General features: G+C 38.1%; 2 protein-coding genes and 1 long non-coding RNA gene across 5 annotated transcripts; 2 read left to right on the top strand and 1 right to left on the bottom strand.

Annotated features, from left to right (window-relative positions):
* The first annotated feature begins 986 nt into the window (after positions 1 to 986).
* LOC135622340 (uncharacterized) lies at positions 987 to 8,940 on the top strand. 3 transcript variants are annotated; one of them, XR_010491036.1, is made up of 8 exons: positions 989 to 1,808; positions 3,620 to 3,675; positions 6,366 to 6,475; positions 6,641 to 6,800; positions 6,921 to 7,013; positions 7,554 to 7,685; positions 7,868 to 8,133; positions 8,804 to 8,940. XR_010491036.1 is itself a non-coding variant. In XM_065124110.1 (7 exons), the coding sequence occupies exons 1-7, from the start codon at positions 1,040 to 1,042 to the stop codon at positions 7,962 to 7,964; spliced, it is 1,329 nt and encodes a 442-aa protein (XP_064980182.1). In that variant the 5' UTR covers positions 987 to 1,039; the 3' UTR covers positions 7,965 to 8,391. The 3 variants fall into 3 exon arrangements, 2 of the variants coding, with proteins under 2 accessions (XP_064980182.1, XP_064980181.1); XM_065124110.1 differs by lacking the exon at positions 8,804 to 8,940 and having other exon boundaries at positions 987 to 1,808; positions 7,956 to 8,391; XM_065124109.1 differs by lacking the exon at positions 8,804 to 8,940 and having other exon boundaries at positions 7,868 to 8,391.
* On the bottom strand, positions 8,699 to 20,272 carry LOC103996748 (uncharacterized). Its single transcript, XR_010491037.1, has 3 exons — positions 19,332 to 20,272; positions 9,227 to 10,768; positions 8,699 to 9,152 (listed from the first exon to the last, which is right to left on the bottom strand). It is a non-coding gene; the product is annotated as an uncharacterized LOC103996748 (long non-coding RNA).
* On the top strand, positions 8,928 to 10,242 carry LOC135622341 (extracellular ribonuclease LE-like). The gene is made up of 4 exons (XM_065124111.1): positions 8,928 to 9,064; positions 9,256 to 9,414; positions 9,509 to 9,701; positions 9,780 to 10,242. Exons 1-4 carry the CDS (start codon positions 8,966 to 8,968, stop codon positions 10,079 to 10,081), a joined length of 753 nt encoding a protein of 250 aa, XP_064980183.1. The 5' UTR covers positions 8,928 to 8,965; the 3' UTR covers positions 10,082 to 10,242.
* Positions 20,273 to 20,537: the final 265 nt, after the last annotated feature.

The raw sequence follows: 20,537 nt of genomic DNA, 5'->3' as shown, positions 1-20,537 counted from the left end.
GGCATAAATATCTTACCTCCCTCTTCTTTTTTCTCATCATTGATGTTCGGATCAACATCGACAAGGTTGACTATCACATTGTTATCACCAACCATGGCATCATCATCCGTTACTATCATTAAAATTATTTTTTTTGTTTATTATTTTTATGTAATTTATGTATGTGTTGTATCTTCCATCGATAAAACTAATAATGTTAAAATAAATAAAATTAAATATTTTATGTTGATAATTATAAAAATTTTAATATAATTTTTTTTAACTATAGAGACCGAAATACTAAAAGATCTAACTACACGGAGTATTTTGTAATTAATCCTAAATCTTATTATGTTGTGATTAATTGAACATAGTGTTTTCACCGAAGATGCGATCATTTTCATATGTTTTTTCTTCTTGTCTTTTTTATTGGGCACTTATATAGAGAAGTGAATTGGTTGCAAAATTTTGTTAGAATTAATAGGCAAGTTTGTTTCGTGAGAGGTTGCATTATCCACTGCGACGAACGTGCTGTTTTCGTACTCAGCTGTTTTGTTTTGATTTAATATATTTTGTTTTTGGAAAAAAAATCACTTGCATTACTAACATTGTTACTTTTGTAGAGCCCTTGAATTGAACTTGCGTTTTGTATTATGCCTTTAATTAGATCGGAAGTTTTTGGTTGGTTGACGTAAAATCGAGGCCTCCGTCTAAATTGAATTATTATAAATGAACAGAATTAGATGTTGAAAATAAGAGAATTCATAATTCGTATCCATTTTGTAGAGTCGACCAAACAAATGGGATAAAAGCAAGCAAAAATTAACTCAATTTTTCCTTAAAACCCAAGAAAAAGAAATATAATTGGAGCGGAGGAAATTTATTTTTCAGTATTTTCCTTTTCCAATTTTCTTTCGCCCTGAATGCTTGCAATCACATGGGAATCGCGTTTCAGTCGGGGAAACGTTTCTCCTGTTCCTTCCCCATCTTTGCCGCAAAGCTCTGCGCTTAAAAGGGCTCCCCATCTGCTACTCTTCCCGACGCCGCTGTCTGAAGGCAGATGAACGCCGCGAGCTCCACCGCTCCGCCGGTGCTCCTCCCCTCCCATCAACACCGTCTCCGGAGGGCGTCGCTCGTGTTCTCCTCGCTCGTCCTCAAGCCCCGCCCTCCCCTATCCATATCCTCCTCCCTCTTCGGACACCGCCGCCGCCGCGGCCCCCCCGACCCTAAATCCTCCTCGCACGACCGAAACCTCGAGCTCGCCATCGATCCCAGCGCCATCGCCGCCCGGGCCTCGGCGGCCGCCGGGCGCCTCCGCCGTTCATCGGAAGAGAGCCTCCGCCGCTTCCTTTCTGCCGGCGAAGAGGCTTACCACGATCTCCGGACATCCGTCAGGGTCGACCGATCCCGCAACCGCGTCGTGTTCTCTTGCCGCGAGTCCTCGCTCCTCTTCGTTTCGAATCTGTTCCTCTGGAGCTTCGTTGCCATCCTCGCTGCCAGAGCTCTTGTTTGGCTGGGGTTAGGGTTCCGGTCGCGCTGGAGGTTCGGTGATTGGGCTGTGATTAAGAGAGATCGAAGTCTGGGCGGAAGGGAGGTTGTTGTCGGCAGGAGTTTTAGGGGGAGGGACTGGAACAAGAAGAGTTTCACGGTTTCGAGGAGTCCTCTTTCGCCTGTGAGAGGGACTGAGTTGAAGATCGTAGAGAATGTGGCTAAAATTCGGAGGGAGAAGCAGGAGAAGCTGCCCGAGTGGTGGCCAGATTCAATACCTGCACCGGTGATTGCGGCAGGAAAGCAGGATTACCAGAGGGAGGTTGATAGGCTAGTCCGAGGTGAGTATTCTTTGCTAGTATGTTGTCTCAACTTATTTCCATATTTATTTGGAGGCCAGTGGCTGTGATAGATATGCAATTATATTGTCCAAGTCTCTATAAATAGTTCTCTGCATATAATTTATAAAATGAAAATTGTAGAATATTGTGATATGTTTTTAATAAAAACGTCAAAAACACTGGTATAAAGTATTCAATGAAAAGTTAGAACATGAGATGAGACAGTCATTACAATGCCAGATATGATTTGCACATTCATTTGGTCTAAACAAATTGTGATCAAGGTTAACAAATTTAAATTCCAATCACAAATACTCAAACTAGGAGAACTAAATTAATCTCATTTTCTGTCTCTTTATTTGCAACAACCAACTAAATTCACTGGAGCACATTTTCAGGAAATTTGACATGGGCAGTTTCAACTTTCAACCGAACAAGCATGTCCTTACAACAAATTCTCCTTGACTTCTAGCTGTTACATTTTGTCTTTATATTCTGATGACATTCTATTTCCATTACATTAGAAAATAATATATTTGAACTTTCATCTAAGTATCTTACTTGGACGGCTTAGAGTTACATAAAATATTGTGGAATCTCTCAAGGGTTAAATGTGGATGCAAGCATTTCATGAGAATTCTGTCCTAAACGTGATTGTCTCCAAGTTAGTGGGACTTTATTACACCTATCTTATGTGCTCCCATTCACAAGAGATATTGTCTGTTAGGTTAAATGTGATTGATATGAGACTGCTAAACTGAAAATCACTCAGCTCAAAAATAAAAACTGACACTATCACATACCTACTTAGATAATGCTTTAGGAAAATGGTCATGGAGATGCAACTCAACATAATATTGTTGGAGGGTATCATGGTACAATTGGGCACTTGCAAAACACACAAATGGTGGCCATTCCATTCTAGTGAAAGGTATTCATTTCAAATTGCAAGTCTATGGAGAAGGTGTCTTTCTTGGCAAACTTTTATGTGTATTAAGTAGTATTTCTTTTTTCCTGCATATCTGAAGGGTCAGGATCTGTGAAGTTCTTTAACAAGCTATTATTTTCTGAGTTTGTCAATCTCTTCCCATACTGAAGGGTAATTCAAAATTTTGCTTTTGTTTTTTTTTTGCAGTCATAGAATAAAAAAGTACATATTGTGTTAACCAATCAATAGAAGTCATATATCATTAAGAGGGAGTATTAGCCCAGGAGATTGTGTTGTACAATTTCATGAGATGTTGAGCAACAAGCTGTATTTTTGCAATAGTTTGGATTAGTTAGTACTTTGGATTTCTCTCTCATTTGGTTGGTGTTCATCAATTACATTAATGTGTTTGATTCTAGCTGCTCACTGAGTTCTTGGAGATTATTTTTGTATACAAGGGAAACTAGAAACTAGCATATGACTGTTCTTTTTGCTCAAGAAAAACAATAATTGTCAATTGGAAATAGCATTTGGTTTCTGAAATGATTTAATTACATCGGGGTTAACAAAATTGATCTATAATTAGTTTCAAACTTTGAGGATTTGTTCTTTCTTATAGTACTTTCCTGTTTAAGATATTGTAATTGTCACTTGTTTCTGTGTTTACTGGTAAAACTAGCATATCCCCATTTAAATTTGTCTATTGAATGTCAATGACATGTACTTTCTGAAACCTTTGAGTTTGAAGCAGTAAGCTATTGTCTCACACAAATGATATTTCTTCTGTTTTGTCTTTTGTAGGTAAATACTTCTATCCTGGAAATGATTTTGTTGAAGCTACACTCATGCTACTCTCAAATCATTGCACATTTACTTGTATCAGCGATATTGGATTATAGAATGAGCGGGAAGGACTATAGATATGATGATATAATCCAAGTTAGTGTTCTTGTAACCTATTTGAGATTTGTGCTACCACGTGTCGTATTTATTTTATATATTGTGTCAACATAAGTTTTCATAATAACAAGGCCTTAAGTTTAAACATTATTTCTGGTTTATAGTTGATATTTTATTATTTGGAATCTGTTATATTCGATGTCTTTAGTTCAAAGATTTAATGATTTTTGCTAGTTTTCACCCTTAAATGTAATCTAATGTTGTCCAAATTATATAAAATGCAAAACATGTATGATTAACTCAGAAATAACCAAGTGGAAGTAGCAAATAATCATATGAAAATGAAACTATCACATGTTTTCTAGATTCAAGAAGATGACCCTGTAATGATAATTCCCAGTCTTGGATGCAATATATTAATTATGCTGAATATAGAAACAATTTCTTTCATTGAAGTACACAATCCAATCAGGATTCTCACAATTATTGTTATGATTCATTCATCAATTGGACTGCTTTTGGGAGCTTCTTTAAAGAAAAAGATTTGCCTGTTTACTGCAGAAAACGTGGATTGCTGTTTGGGGGTGGAATCTAGAAGTCAGAGTAGGAATATTTTGAGGCATGTGTTTGGAGAGGACTGTTGGTTTTTAGATTATCAATTTTGGAGGAAGAGAGCTATTGGGTGTTGTTTCAAGGATGAAAGAAGTTTGCATACTGATCTTCTGTTTCAGTATTATGTTTACATGTTGTCCTTGGTGGGATTTATGAGAAAAACAGTCTTCTGTTGCAGAACTTCTCAGGTTTTAATGTTTGGAGAAGGAAGAATGTGCACGGGTAGAAGTAGGTGTCTTTTATTTCGGTGTCTCAGGTGTTACTACCTGAAAAGAGAACAGGAGAAAGAGAAGAGAAGAACAAGAGATATATAGGCACTCACTTAGGGGCAGGTCTCTCAACTTGTCATTGCACAAGTAGCAAGAAGTTGAAAGAATCTAAACAATTTCAACTATATCTGAAATTAAAATACTATAAATGTCTACAAAAATATTTGGTTAATAGAACACACTTGAACATGGTTGTTACTTGTTACTATAAATCGTGTTATTTGCTTTTATAAATAGAAATAGGATAAAAACAGACATTGGAAGTTGCAATTCATGGCCCATTCTTCCAATTTAAAGCCTAATCAAGTAGCCTTGTCTCCAGTCACTTCTGAATCTGCCTTACGTGATCAAAGGGCTTGACATTTGATGAGAATGATGATTATAAATCATAAGCCATTCATGGTCTCCATAAATTTTCGTGGCAAATAAATCTTAAGCCATGATTATAAAATGAGATGTTGCACTTATGAAGCTCCTGATGATCCATTAAACTGTTTTGCAATCAACAAACAATTATCTGTTCAGTTCTAATTTTTGAATACTTAGATGGACTGAATTTCTTCCCTTATTTCTTAGAGTCAGATGTTCTGGTCATAATAGCTTGGGAAGTGACTATCAACAGTATGGTTTGCCTTACCAGTCTGTACTGGTGTACCGACCAGTTGTTAATATGGTACGTTCTGAGCATACTGACACACGGTACATAGAGGCATATCAATATGCCGCCTATAGCCTTCCCCTATCGGACTGGTACATACTGTACAATAATATATTTGTGTGCTAAGAACATTAAGTAACTTGTTTGGCTTTCTTGGTAGTCCCTACTCCCTATATAGTTGGGACTTTATGGCGTTGTTATTGTTTAGCTTTCTTGGTAGAAGAGGAATAGGATCCTGGCCTTGAAGCTCCTCTGTTTTCCTTGATCACATTAGTCTGTATGTGGATGACTTCTATTGCTTCAGTTGGCTGCCTGGATGTCAGAATTTTGGCCACTTAGCCAATTTGAGTTGGTGGATGAGGCCTGAGGGTATCATCACATTCCTTTTAGTAAAACAAAAAAATTTTCACATGTCAGTTCAGGTTTCTATTTGTAGCAGCCAAGTGCCATTAGTCTTCTTTCAAATAGTCTGCCTAATTAGACTAAGGTGTGCTGATTAGGACACTAAAGGATAGAGAATGAAATGTATTTTGCAGTTTACCACCGACACTAGGAACATATAGCAGTCAGTTGACTGGGAGGTGGACTACCTTGTTTCTATCTGTAATGACTATGATGCTTTAATTATGAATCACCTTCTCCACAGAAGTTCTAGCTTACACTGGCATGCATCTTTTCTTCCCCTTTCCTTTTTTAATCCCTCCAGCTTTTTCCCTTTCTTCCTTATTTTTCCCAGCAGGACACTCTGATGGTACCAGCCTATATACAGCTATACCAGCTTACTGAACTGGTTCAACCATGAATTGGTATATTAGTGCTAAAATGACAATCCCTGTTAGAAAATCTATCGCCCCTGAACAAGTTTCAAAAGAAGCAAACAAGGGTAATGGAGAGGAAAATGTAAAAAATGTCAAGAAAACATTGTACTGTCATATATATATATATATATATATATATATATATATATATATATATATATATATATATATATGACAGCACAATGTTTGTGTATTTTTTATCATGAGGCAAAGCTGTCAAAAATATGTTGTTGCCAAAAAGAAATAAAAGATAACATCCAAAAGTTTATAAATAAGACATACAGAAGCATTAGTTCAACTTTCTTTAATAAGATGGTTTGCTATTTATCTATCTCAAATTTGTGAGGTGATGTCTTCTGTCTGTGAGTGCAGCTTCGTGAGATATGCAAGGTGTCTGGTGCAAGGGCCTCTTTTGAAACAGCTAATGCACGTGATTCCTTTTATCGAGCATCTGTGGACTTTGTTCTTAACTCATGCAGCAGGTAATTTGCTATCACATTCGTTGATGGTTCGTTTCAGTCATGCCAAGAATTTGTTTTTTCACTTGGCTTTTTGATGTGAAAATGAACCCTTCTTTTTCCAGGTTGTTATTTCTCGGTTTCTATCTTAGATATTCTACTTTGAATTTTTTTTTATAAAACAATCAGAGCAATAATACCAAGTGACAAGCCTCAAATTGGCGGCGAGGATGTCAGACAATTTATTGCTGGGCTTGCCGTTAACATTGGACTTACTAACTCCCGTGCTATTACACTTGTAAGTGCAGCTGTTGCAGCTCGCACTCGTTCATGTTTTCTACAATGTTGGGTAAGTTCTCTTTGTAAGGGTGGCTTTTTGTGTCCTTAGAGTATCTTTGGGGGTCATTGAACATATGTTTGCACAGATATGATGGCTCAAATGATTGAGCGACTTAAATCTCTGTTTCAGGCATTTGAAGTTCAGGGAAAACGAACTGAAGCTCTGGAGGAATTATTAAAGATTTGTCTTATCCATCGGACTTTCCCACCAGAAGAACACTCTGTAAGCTCTTGATTAACTTTTCTAACACTTTTTTACCATCTGTTTGCATTTAGTTATTCCCTGTTATTCTACCATATGAACATATAACACATATCACTAGTTCTATATACTTGTGCTTATTTAAGTCTCGATATTTTTGGTTTCTACTTTCTAGTACTATTAGGTATTTAAGTTCTATTTAAGGTTCATCCTCAAATGGCTTCATCTATGACCTCCCTAAATTAGGAGTATATTACACCCTTGAACATTCTGTTGAGTTAAGATTCTAAATCATTGAAGGTCTCAGAGATGCTAAATTTGTTGTTTAGCCATGTCAAAGGTGTAATATGTTCTAAATAATAGCTAATAAAGGTGGCTTAGTACATGTCTCTCCATCATTGCATGGGTTTGAAACATGGATCAACTTTCATATGTAGTGGTGCATATATGCCAGGATCGGATAGTTTACCATTGATGCATATTGAGATTAACATATCATTTTTTGTGGTCAATATACTGTTATGGTCTGGCATTGATGAAATCATATATGAAAATTTGCAGGCGGAAATGGAGATGGTAGGTAGTGGTCTCAAAAGACATCTAACCATAGAACAAAGGAAGCACTTGCTTAGTCTGTACAAAGAAACTTGTGGTGCTGATGATCACAGATCTATAGTGGAAGCTCTGGGTCTGGTAAGCATCGTCTCTTTTCAAAACCACCTAAATATATGAGCCTTCATCTCTCTAGCTATTATGGGATGTATATAACAAAAGAGGTTATATTTATTTTGTACTCTGGCTTTTAAAATATATTGACTTGGTTTTTATATGTGGTGCTGAACTTTTTCAAATCATCTGGCTTGGCCATGGTTCAGGAGCGGTAGCAATGTACAACTCTCAAACCTGTGGGATATCCATCCTGGGAAAATTTTGATGAATTTGTGGATTTTTTTTTCTCGCCAGACAACATAACAGCAAATTCAAAGTGGGATGCAGTATCATGATTATCTTCAAATAACATGATGCGTAACATTTGCTGAGATTCGTACCCATCTTTTCCTCCTGTAGAAGTCAAAGACATGACACAGTTTAGAAGGCACATTTGGTGGCTGGTAAATCTATAAAGGACCAAAATAAGGAGGTAGACATCTCTGCCTCTTTTCGGATCGGTTGAAGATTTATATGTACCTAAAGATGATTGTAGTCTTCATTTCTTTGCACTTGTCATATACATGATTGGTTGTTAAATTATCTCAATTCATTTGAGCTTCCTTTTCAGTCTTTGTACCACTACAATGGTTTCTTTTGATTTGATTCACAACTTGTTGTTTAATGCGCACTTCAGAGAGTTGTATAATACATGATTGGTTATTAATTAGCTCAGTTTAAATTCTCGCTTTCTGTTCTGCTTTGGAGGAAAGATTGTGTAAGCACTAGAAAGTTGGGGTTTAGATTTTTCGTTTGTCGGAAGCATAACTTCATATGCAATTCTTGTGCATGCAAGAAAGGTTAAACATGGCGAATGGCTGACTGAACATTACTATTTGTAACATCATATTCTTTCCTCTTTTTTATTGATTCCCAAAAGCTAAACTCATAAATCAATGGCAGTTTGTTTTACTGTTTGTTTTACTTTGGCAGTTTGTGCTCCCCGTTTTGGATTATTGTTACTTGTTTCATGTCGTGTATGGTGAAGATTCCGTCAGTGCAAATGTTTATTATCACGTGATCTACTGCATTAATGTGCATCGTGTTCCACATCTTTTCTGCCGTAGATATAATGTGCATAATTATCTCTCTCTCTCTCTCAGAGCGAGTGACAGAGGCGTCCACGTAAAAAACGTGCTCACTACGGTCCCCAGGCTCGCTGTTCTATAAAGACGCATCAGTTCTCTTCAAGTCTCAGCTCATCGTCACCAACTCCGGCGAGCTTCCACACCGGGTACCCACCCTCCCCTCTTGGTTCTCTTGCAATGGCTGCTTTCAGGCTGCTCTTCTTGCTTGGACTGTGCTTGTGTCTCTCTTCTCTGGTCTCCTCTAAGTCCGCAGACTTCATGGCCTTGACCCTTGTGGTATGCTATCTCTAAGTTTCCTCTACTGATCTGTTGCGTCAACGCTGCTCTTAGCTTCCAGCTTATTTGCTATATGGTCTCATTCGCTCTTACAAGATGAAACAAAAACTAAAATCAAACATCAACTTCCTTATATATAAATCGAGGAAGACGAAGCCATACTCTGACGTTTGATGTTCTTCTGAGTGCAGTGGCCGGGAGCGCAGTGCACCGGCGACATCTTGAGGATATGCTGCAAGCCGTCCTCAGGGATGCCGGCGCGGGACTTCCAAGTGCAAGCCATGGAGACCTACGACAGCAATGGCAAGCTCGTCAAGAAGTGCAGCATCTGCGCCTTCTCCGCTGACAGAGTAAGAGCTCGATCTGTTGAGACCCCCACTGACTCAGGGAGACTACTGTGAATACGAATCTGTTACTGATACTTGGATAACGCACTAATGGCAGCTCAGCGACCTCCTCCCGACGCTGCACGACTACTGGAGCGACGTGAGCTGCCCCAGCAACGACGGGGTCAACCAGTGGCAGAGCGCCTGGTGCACCTACGGCACCTGCTCCAGCCTCACCCAGGTGAACTACTTCACCCGCGCGCTTGAGCTCCGGGCCGAGGTGGACCTCCTCTCCCTCTTCAGCTCCTACGGTAACGTCGTCGACCCCCCTCGCCTGAAAATGTTTAGAAGATGGATCAGTGACTGACACCGGCCTTCTCTCTCCCAAGGAATCGTGCCGACGAAGAGCAAGCTCTACGGCTTGGAGACCATCAAGGGCGTGCTGGCGTCCCACTTCGGGGCCTCCACCTGGGTGGAGTGCAACATCAACAAGCTGTGGTTCTTGGAGTCGCAGCTCTACAAGATTCACATCTGTGTCGCCGCCGACGGCAGCTCCATCATCGACTGTCCTGTCACCAAGAGGAGCAACTGCGGCGACACGGTCAGGTTCGTGCCCTTCCCCTGGACAAGCGCCGCGGCCGGCGAAGGCAAACTCGAGTCCGGCCCTTCCGGAAAGGCCATGGTCCTGTGATCGATCAACACATGACAATGAATCCGGTGATGCCTCCAAGTAGAATAAATAAACGATCCCTCAAAAATATCTGAATACCGAATTTGAGGCTTCGTCTTGTACTACTGCTTCTTAGCTCATGTCACACATGATGACCAGTAGCATATGCTTTCCCCTCCTCAGTTCCTATGTTCCTATCGGATGACTTGCTTGTTCTCGACTTTGTTGAACGGGAAGAGAATCAAAGGGTTGAAGCCAATAATTTCAAGAATACAATATGGCCTACTAAATTAATAACAAAAAATTTCTAGCCAATTAAGTTCCTGTGATATCCCTTGACTTTCCTCAACACAAGCACAATAGATTCAGACCCACCCACCATGTGAGGAACTCAAGGACAAATAATGTTGTCTTTGGCTTACCCTTGGCCGATGAGAAAACTGCTTGTTTGGCCTCTTGATTAGATTTCTGAAACCCCACCAGCCTCCAAATTAGACTGCATAAAGAGAGGATGATGCTGTCAATAATAAGGCCACTGGCTTTCATTTCCAGGCTTGTCTTCACACACAAATGTTAACCCACACTACAAGAACATTGGCCTCATCAGTAGAAGCTTGGAATACAGCCATTCTTCCTTGGAAAAGGGGACGAATACCAGCCGACTATACCAGTAAAGGTTGTCCATGGAAAGCATCTTAAATGGTGACACTGGTCATAAGAGAAAAAAAAACAGATTATTAGGCATTTTTATGTGATAACAACTGCTATAATTCACCATACTGTGTAATTAAAACAGAATAAAATTTGTGAGCAGCTTGCCCTGAATCTACTTATGAGATGAAACAGAATTGGAAACAATAGGTCTTAGTCATCGACAAGCATCTTGAGAATTGAGAATATTAGTCATGCAAATCCAAAAACAGTTTCTAATAATTTTCATGCTAGGCCACTAAAACAGACTGCCGGATGGTATCGGGGAGCAACTTGCTTGATTACTTCAGGACAAACACAAACACTGCTAGATCATTCAACCATGCATCAACCATGAGATGTCAGCCAACAGGAACAATAATCACAGCAAACATCATAAGAAGGGAAATGAAGCCGTAAAACTCATATTCCATACAATTGTGTGAATTTCCCAAAATGCAATAGATGATGTCGATGCACTACATTCCAACTCATGTTTGATAGATAAGCATCAAATGTTGCAAGGATATATGTCTTGTTCAAAAATGTGAATAAGAAACCTGCATTTTCTCAAGAAAACAAAAAGTAAGCAGTGATCCCTTCGAATGCTATAGTTTTCATCACCTGGAGAGAATCAATATGAACTCTTCTGATAGTAACCACGCTATTAAGCTTCTGCTCGGAACATCTAGCACATAAGTTACAGGTAATCCAAAACCATATCTAGATAGAACCTATACAGGTAGATTGGACAATTACAATGTATATAAGCAAATACTGACAGAATAAGCTTCGAAGATTTTGTTTCGAACATGATTTCATAAGCTACAAACAACACAACTATGAAATATGCAATCAAATAGATACAAAATTAGTTCAAAAAGGTTTTACTTTAGGCACCTAATTCATAAGCTAAGCAATACCTGAAGACATCCATCAAAAATTATATTTTCTACCACAGAAGAAATTATTGAAATACTGATTCTATCATAGGCATGTTAGAATACGTGGCTTTTTTTTTTATTGAATAAGATATATAATAGAATTGGGTTCCGTTGATAAGTCCACTACGGAACGATTCCTCGGTGATATCCTTGATGGGAGGAAATCTTCTGAGATCTCATCTCATCGTAGACCCTCTGCTCTCGCCTATTAAAAGATAGGATCTCTAAGGGAGTTAGTGTGTTAGAGCGTTATAACGTCGTATCTCTCCGTTGAGGAATTCAGTTATTCTCCTCGACTCTCTCCCAAAACCCTCTCCCCAAAATCCATTCCATCAATCTGAGTGATCCTGTGAAAGGATAGGAAGAGAGGAGAAAGGGTCTACTCTTCGCACTCCCTGCAGATTCCGCAGCGCAATCGGATTAAAGACGAAGCCTGCAGCAATCTTGGATCACGGTGCTGAGCAGATCAAACAAGATCTCTGAACGGATGGCATCAAAAGGTACGCATCGTATAATTTGATCTATGTATTGATTTCAATCCTGGCATATAGGTTAATTCCGCATTATTGACTTAGCATAATTACAGATTTTTATGCTTACAATTGGTATCAGAGCCCGGTTTTTGAAATCATGCATTAGATCTATAAATTAATTTTACGATGCATAATTACCTTTGTCTTCCAAGAACTGCTAAGCAGTAATGGTCACCGTCGACCTCGCTGCAAATCTGCGGTTACGCCGAGTAGCGTGACGACATTACAGAACTCGTCCACGTGACGGCATCACGTGACGGCATCACGGAACTCCGTCCTTGCGACGGCATCACGGAACTCCGTCCGTGGGACGGCATCACATAACCCCGGTCGCATACGGCCAGAATCCGTCCATGCGACGGTCGGCCGCACGCAGGCAGATAGCCCAGGTGGCGGCCATGCGTGAGTTGGCCGTGCACAGGCGGCGGCCGCGTGCTGGCAGCTGCCACCCGCGGGCAGGAACCGCCGCAGCGGCAGCGGCCGCGCGTGAGCAGTAGCAGCCCCGCGGCGGCAGCGCCGTGGCGGCAGTGGCCGCGCACAGGCGGTCGCTGGCAGCCGCGCACAGGCGGCAGCCGCAGCCGCGTACTGACGGCCAAGCCGCAGGCAGCAGCGGCAGCGCCGCTCGCGCAGGCGGCGGCGGCGATGGCAGATTAGGGTTTTGGCATATTTACGTTTTTGTCCTCGAGGATAGGGTTTTGAAAATTTATAGTTTTACCCTTTGCAAATATCGTAATTACATTTTATGTTCTGTCAACATATTTACGGTTTTGCCCTCGGGTCTAATTTCTGCCAAATTACAGTTCTGCCATTCGCATATTTTCGATTTATATCCTATCAAATATTTTCGGTTTTTATCATTATGAAATTGAGAAATTTAGGTTATATTCTCAATTATAAAATTGATAAATATCATTTATTATAATTATGATTAATTTTAATCATGATTATATTTTTTGATTATTTGATTGGATTTAATTTTGATTAAAAAAAAAGAACTATAAATTATGGTTTATTTTATGGTTTTCTCATATGAATTATTCATTATATATGTGGTAAATAAAATTAAAATCCAATTATCGTTTTTTGGAATTTTTATTTATTTATTCACATGTATATGTTTGAAATTATCATATGAGTTTTATTAAAGTTCAATAATTATTATGGTTATTTTATTATTGAACTGCTTTACATAAATGTTCAATAATTATTATGGTTATTTATTATTGAACTTCTTAGCATTAAATTTCAATAATTATTATTGTTATTTATTATTGAATTGCTTTGTATTAAAGTTTAATAATTATTATGGTAATTAATTATTGAATTGCTTTATATAAATGTTCAATAATTATTGTTGTTATTTTATTATTGAATTGTTTTACATTATTGTTCAATAATTATTATGGTTATTTATTATTGAATTGTTTTGTATTAATATTCAATAATTATTATTGTTCTTTATTATTGAACTGTTTTGCATTAGTATTCAATAATTATTATGGTCATTTTATTATTGAATTGCTTAGCAAAAATTAAATAAATTGATGAATATTATTTGTAATTCATTTTCCTAAGTTCTATCTGACTAGTAGCTGCCAAAGTGGCCTAGGATGATAGACTTTTGTGATATGAATTACAATAAAAGCTTTATCATTTATAGGACATTTTTATTTTATATCATGGCATTAGTCTTGAAGCCACCAAAGTGACCTGGACTAATGACTTATAAAATAATATTAAAGAGTGAGTCCTAAATGATATTAAAGAAATAATATTCATAATGGCACATATAATTATGAGATTTAGATAATCCCAAAGGAGAATCTAATTCAAATAATTATGTGATGGGGTAGGATGATACTATTTTAGATATCCTTGTAGTTTAGGGTTGTATACCCAAAGGTAACAATACCTATTCCTCAAGGATGGTATTAGTCCTCCAAAATATTCTTGAGTGAACACTAGATATGTCAATATTTCACCCAAAGGTGTAATATAGATGATATCAATAGTTCATCAATTTTTGACAAACTCAAAGCATTAATGTTGTTATATATATTTTTGCAGTGGTACTTCCGCATATACACTCATATGCTTCAAGTGTCCCTGTACTTTCTGGATCAAATTATTCAGAATGGTTAGAGCATGTGCAATTCACACTGGGTGTATTAGATCTTGATTTAGCATTACTTGTTGAAAAGCCTGCAGACTTGACTGATGAAAGTACTGCAGAACAAGTTAATGAAATGAAGGCTTGAGAAAGATCTGATAGGCTTAGTTTAATGTTCATAAGAATGACAATTGCAAATAATATAAAGACTTCATTACCGATTGCAACTAGCGCAAAGGAATATTTAAAGGTTATTGAAGACAGATTTAAATCTGCTGATAAGTCATTGGCTGGCACATTGATGAAAGAACTGACTACGGCTTAGTATGATGGTACTCGAGGAATTCGGGATCATATCCTCAATATGGCCGACAAAGCTGCAAAACTTAAAACATTAGGTATGAATGTTGATGAATCTTTCCTCGTGCAATTTATTCTTAATTCTCTTCCTTCTCAGTTTGGCCCATTCAAGATTCACTATAATACAAATAAGGATAAGTGAGACTTGAATGAGTTGACTAGCATGTGTGTTCAGGAAGAATTGAGATTAAGGCAGGAAAATTCATATAATGTTATGACGACTACTCAAGGAGGAGGTAATAAGAAAAGAAAGTTGAAGCATCATCCATCAAAGAGATTTGCTAAGTCTGGAAATGTTAAACAGACTAATGAAAAGAAAGCCTTTACTGTAAAGTGCTTCTTTTGTGGCAAGAAAGGACATGTGAAGAAGGATTGCATTAAACGCAAGACTTGGTTCGAAAAGAAAGGTATTAACTCGACCTTTGTATGTTTCGAATCAAACATTACAGAAGTTCCTTCTAACACTTGGTGGATAGATTCCGGTTCTTCAACTCATGTTACAAATAACATGCAGGGATTCCTTTCAATTCGGAAACCAAAAGAACATGAAAGATTCATTATTATGGGAAATCGTCTTAAAGCGAAAGTGATATCAATGGGAACTTATCGTCTACGCTTGGAGACGGGTTACTTGATGGATCTTGTTGACACATGTTATGTCCCTACAATTTCTAGAAATTTGATTTCTCTTTCTAGAATTGATGAGTTGGGATATTGTATTTCTTTTTGTAGTGGCAAACTCAGCATATTTTACGATTCAATAAAAGTTGGTTCTGGAATTCTGTGTGATGGTTTGTACAGAATTAATTTGGATCTTGAGTTTGCAAAGACACTAATGACCCTACAATCAAATGTTGGATTGAAACGTAGTTTCAATAATGAAAGATCTTCCATATTGTGGCATAGACGATTGGGGCATATCTCCAAGGAAAGAATTGAAAGATTAGTGAAGGATAATATTTTGGAACATTTAGACTTCACTGATTTTGATATTTGTATAGATTGCATTAAGGGAAAGCAAACTAAACAAATAAAGAAAAATGCCACAAGAAGTAAAGAACTCCTTGAGATTATTCATACTGATATCTGCGGACCACTCCATATTCCTTGTTTTAGTGGAGAAAAATATTTCATCACATTTATAGATGATCTATCCAGATATGGCAAAGTTTATCTAATACATGAAAAGTCTCAAGCCGTTGATACTCTTGAAGTATACATAAATGAGGTTGAGAGACAATTAGATAGAAAAGTTAAAATTGTCAGATCTGATAGAGGTGGTGAATTTTATGGCAGATATGATGAATCTAGTCAGAATATTGGTCCTTTTGCTAGATTCCTAGAACAACGGGGTATTTGTGCTCAATATGCATTACCAAGTGTGCCACAGCAGAACGGTGTTGCTGAAAGGCGAAATCGTACTCTGATGGATATGGTTAGGAGCATGATGAGTTACTCCTCTGTACCTGAGTCGATGTGGGGTGAAACTCTTAGGACAGCTATGTACATCTTGAACAGGGTTCCTAGCAAGTCAGTTTCATCGACTCCTTTTGAGTTATGGACTGGTAGGAAACCCAATCTGAGACATCTACATATATGGGGGTGTCCTGCAGAGATAAGAGTATTCAATCCACATGAAAAGAAATTGGTGCCAAGAACTATTTCAGGATATTTTATTGGTTATCCAGAAAAATCCAAGGGATACAGATTTTATTGCCCTAATCATAGTATGAGAATAGTAGAATCTGGTAATGCAAAATTCCTAGAAAATGGCGAAATTAGTGGGAGTGAAAAATCTCGAAGGATTAATTTTGATATTGAGGAGATTCAGGTTAATTCTCCCATATCATCTCCTGTCTGAGAGATTGTTGTTCCTCAAATCAATGAGAGTATTGATGAGGGTGAACAACAAAATAACATCCAAGAACTCTCACATGATGTTGATGTCGCCGCTGATGATCTTGTAGAACAATCACAATTGGCAGATTTGAGAAGATCTCAAAGGAAAAGGAAACATGCCATTTCTGATGATTATGTTGTATATCTACAAGAATCAGATTATGATATAGGAATAAAAAGAGACCCCTTATCGTTTTCACAAGCCATAGAAAGGAACGATTCTGAAAAATGGTATGATGCAATGAAAGAAGAGTTAAAATCAATGGTACAGAATGATGTCTGGGATCTCGTTGAATTGCCCAATGATTGTAAAAGAGTCGGTTGTAAATGGGTCTTTAAGACAAAACGCGACTCAACGGGCAATATCGAACGATATAAAGCCAGACTTGTGGCCAAAGGTTTTTCTCAGAAGGAAGGCATCGACTATAATGAGACTTTTTCTCCTGTTTCTAAAAAGGACTCATTGAGAATCGTTATGGCATTAGTAGCTCATTATGATCTTGAGTTGCATCAGATGGATGTGAAAATGGCATTTCTGAACGGGGATCTGGATGAGGAAATCTATATGGAACAACCTGAAGGATTCATAGAAAAGGGAAAAGAAAGTTGGGCTTGTAAACTTAAGAAATCCATTTATGGCCTTAAACAAGCTTCCAGACAATGGTATATAAAGTTTCATAATACCATTACTTCCTTCGGATTTAAGGAAAACACTGTTGATCAGTGTATATACCTGAAGGTAAGTGGGAGCAAGTTTATTATATTGGTCTTATATGTGGATGATATTTTACTTGCCAGTAGTGATCTTGGTTTATTGCACGAAACCAAGATATTTCTCAACAAGAACTTTAAGATGGTTGATATGAATGAGGCATCCTATGTCATTGGCATTGAGATATTCAGGGATAGATCTCAAGGATTATTAGGATTGTCTCAGAAAGGATATATTGATCGTATCTTGGAGAGATTTAATATGCAGCTTTGCTCAACCAATGATGTACCTATTACTAAAAGTGAAAAATTCAATCAAAATCAGTGCCCTAGAAATGACTTAGAAAAGAATCAAATGAAGAATATTCCTTATGGATGCGCAATTGGAAGTCTACTATATGCTCAAACTTGTACAAGACCAGATATCAGTTTTGCAGTTGCAATGCTGGGAAGATATCAAAGCAACCCAGGAATGAAACATTGAAAAGCTGCAAAGAAAGTAATGAGATATCTACAAGGGACAAAAGATTATATGCTCACGTACAGGAGATCTGATAAGCTTGAAGTAACTGGATATTCAGATGCTGATTTTGCAAATTGCCTCGACAGCAGGAAGTCCACTTCAGGATTTGTATTTATGTTAGCTGGTGGGGCAATCTCTTGGAAAAGTGCAAAGCAATCGCTTATTGCATCATCAACAATGGAAGCTGAATTTGTGGCATGCTTTGAGGCCACAAATCAAGCTTTATGGCTGCGAAATTTTATCTCAGGACTTGGTGTGGTCGACTCAATTGCTAAGCCGCTGAAGATATTTTGTGATAACACTGCAGTAGTTTTCTTCTCTAAGAATGGCAAGTACTCTAGTGGTTCCAAGCACATTGAGTTAAAGTACTTGGTGGTTAGAGAAAGAGTCCAGAAACAGCAAGTGTCAATTGAGAACTTGAGCACCACTATGATGATTGCTGATCCATTGACAAAAGCCTTACAGTGCAAAATATTCAAAGAACATGTTCTTAGAATGGGGCTTGTGAGCAAGTCATAAAGGATATGGTGATGCATGTTTATGTGGATGCTATTATTGACATTTTATTTAATTAAAGTTATCTGTTTCTGTTATCCTGTTTACATTTATGTTTATGCATATTATGGTTGAATATAATAACAGGATTGTCTTGACAAGACAAATTACAGGGGTCATTATGGACTATGTTAGGAAAGACTAACAATGTTGTGGTACATAGAAGGGAGTATGACATTGATGAAATACAACCGTTATAACTCGCATTGATAGTTTGACTTAATATAGTATTATTGTGATTATTGGACTTATTGGCTTATTTTTAAAACATGGCCATGTATAAAATGCTTTTCAAAATTTTTGGAATCCAATTAGACAAAATTGTTTTCAAACAAATTTTGTTTTGTTTGTTTTGATTTTGTATCTCTTTTATATCTTATCAATTAATGGGTCAAGTGGGAGAATGTTAGAATATGTGGCCTTTTTTTTTATTGAATAAGATATATAATAGAATTGGGTTCCGTTGCGATATTTTAGCCAGACTAAGTCCACTACGGAACGATTCCTCGGAGATATCCTTGATGGGAGGAAATCTTCTGAGATCTCATCTCATCGTAGACCTCTGCTCTCGCCTATTAAAAGACAGGATCTCTAAGGGAGTTAGTGTGTTAGAGCGTTATAACGTCGTATCTCTCCGTTGAGGAATTTAGTTATTCTCCTCGACTCTCTCCGGTGAACCACCACAAATGAAAGCTAATGCACAAATTGATGAGAATTGGGATCGCATGGAACGTAAAACTACTTGCAGGAATACAAAAGTTAAATCCGCATTCCAGTATTATCTAATCTCAAGATCAAAGAGAACAAATTAATTATCTGAAATAATTTCTTGGATAATAAGATTCAACCTGAATTCAACTTATATCAACGCCACCAAACAGATCAAGGATGGGTGCAATCGAAGATGTAAAATGACAAGAAGCATGGAAAGGCGAAAGCTTTATACCCTAGATCTTGATAATCTTGGCAGCTTTGACCACAGGATTAGCCTTAGCAATCTCCTCCCTCCCCAACGCCTTGTAATCGAATGAGCAATCATGGACGTCGGAATACCGGTGGCGACCGCAAAAGAGATCCCCGCATCGACACCGGAATCCGGTCAGCACCTATTGCTGAATCGTACCTGCGGTTTGGATTCCTCCTCAGGCTTCGACTCCTTGTCGGTCTTGGGCGTGGTAGATGCCGCGACGGCGGTCTCCGTAGCCGGAGTCTCCGCTCTCAGGTTCAGCGATTCCTCACAGGGTTTCAAGAACAGGGACGGCGGTGCAGGGGACGATGATGGAGGAGCAGGGGTCGACGGAGAAGGGGAGGAAGGTTTGAGGATTTCGGCTTCGTCTTTGTCAAGATTACAGCTTTCTCGAGCCATTTGATGCCCTGGAAGAGATGCGAACACAAGCAAATCGAGGAGATAGAAGCCGAACAGGATTATTAACTAAGAATTAAGTTTCATAGATCGATAAAAGATGGATCTTCGAAGACTCGAATCGGAATGATGGGTGGGAAAAAAAGGGGGGTTTCAGGACGTATTTAAAAGAAATCAAACAAAATTCAAGCTCAAACCTAAAAAGGAACGATTTTTCCAACTAGAAAAAAAGGAAAGGAAATATCAGTAGTCAAGAAGGATTAAAGCTGCAGCGGATCGATCAAGAAGTAAGCTTTTTTGACAACCAAATCAAATCGGAGACAGGATGAACGAATCCGGCTCAAAAGATCAAGATTTCTCCCCGTGCTTCTGAGGAATCAAGATTGAAGGGCAGTAACAACTGACCGGATAATTAGAAACAAGAGAATCCTGATCGATCCGATAGAGGAAACGGCGAAAGAATCGGTGGAAATAGGGGAGGAAGGAAAGGTAAACGTGGGAACTTAGGATAATTCGTTAGAACTCAGACTTAAATTTTTTATATAATTATGAAAATAAAATATTTTAATTCCATTTACCACCGTCGATTTAATCGACGGAAGATACATCACATATAAAAATAATACAAAAACGAAAAATAAAAAATAATTTTAATATCCTAATTATTTTTTTTTCGACTATTATGGTGATGATAAATAATGGTGGTGCTAGGGTTACGACTGATTATTGTGATTGTGATCGATGAGAATGATATAATGATTAGTGAGAACAATATAAGGATATTCTCAT

This window comes from Musa acuminata, chromosome BXJ2-9 (genome assembly GCF_036884655.1).
Source record: "Musa acuminata AAA Group cultivar baxijiao chromosome BXJ2-9, Cavendish_Baxijiao_AAA, whole genome shotgun sequence".
NCBI classification, from domain to species: Eukaryota; Viridiplantae; Streptophyta; class Magnoliopsida; order Zingiberales; family Musaceae; genus Musa; species Musa acuminata.
The sequence above is the reverse complement of the archived record's forward strand: the minus strand, read 5'-3'. Positions and strand labels throughout refer to the sequence as shown.

What these genes read in the sequence shown, in the direction of transcription:
- LOC135622341 (XM_065124111.1), top strand. Translation starts at nt 8,966, where the DNA reads ATGGCTGCTTTCAGGCTGCTCTTCTTGCTTGGACTGTGCTTGTGTCTC. An exon ending in GCGCCTTCTCCGCTGACAGA is followed by an intron (nt 9,415 to 9,508) that starts GTAAGAGCTCGA and finishes CACTAATGGCAG; the next exon opens with CTCAGCGACCTCCTCCCGAC. An exon ending in CTCCCTCTTCAGCTCCTACG is followed by an intron (nt 9,702 to 9,779) that starts GTAACGTCGTCG and finishes CTCTCTCCCAAG; the next exon opens with GAATCGTGCCGACGAAGAGC.
- LOC135622340 (XM_065124110.1), top strand. Translation starts at nt 1,040, where the DNA reads ATGAACGCCGCGAGCTCCACCGCTCCGCCGGTGCTCCTCCCCTCCCAT. An exon ending in GATATGATGATATAATCCAA is followed by an intron (nt 3,676 to 6,365) that starts GTTAGTGTTCTT and finishes CTGTGAGTGCAG; the next exon opens with CTTCGTGAGATATGCAAGGT. An exon ending in GTTCTTAACTCATGCAGCAG is followed by an intron (nt 6,476 to 6,640) that starts GTAATTTGCTAT and finishes TAAAACAATCAG; the next exon opens with AGCAATAATACCAAGTGACA.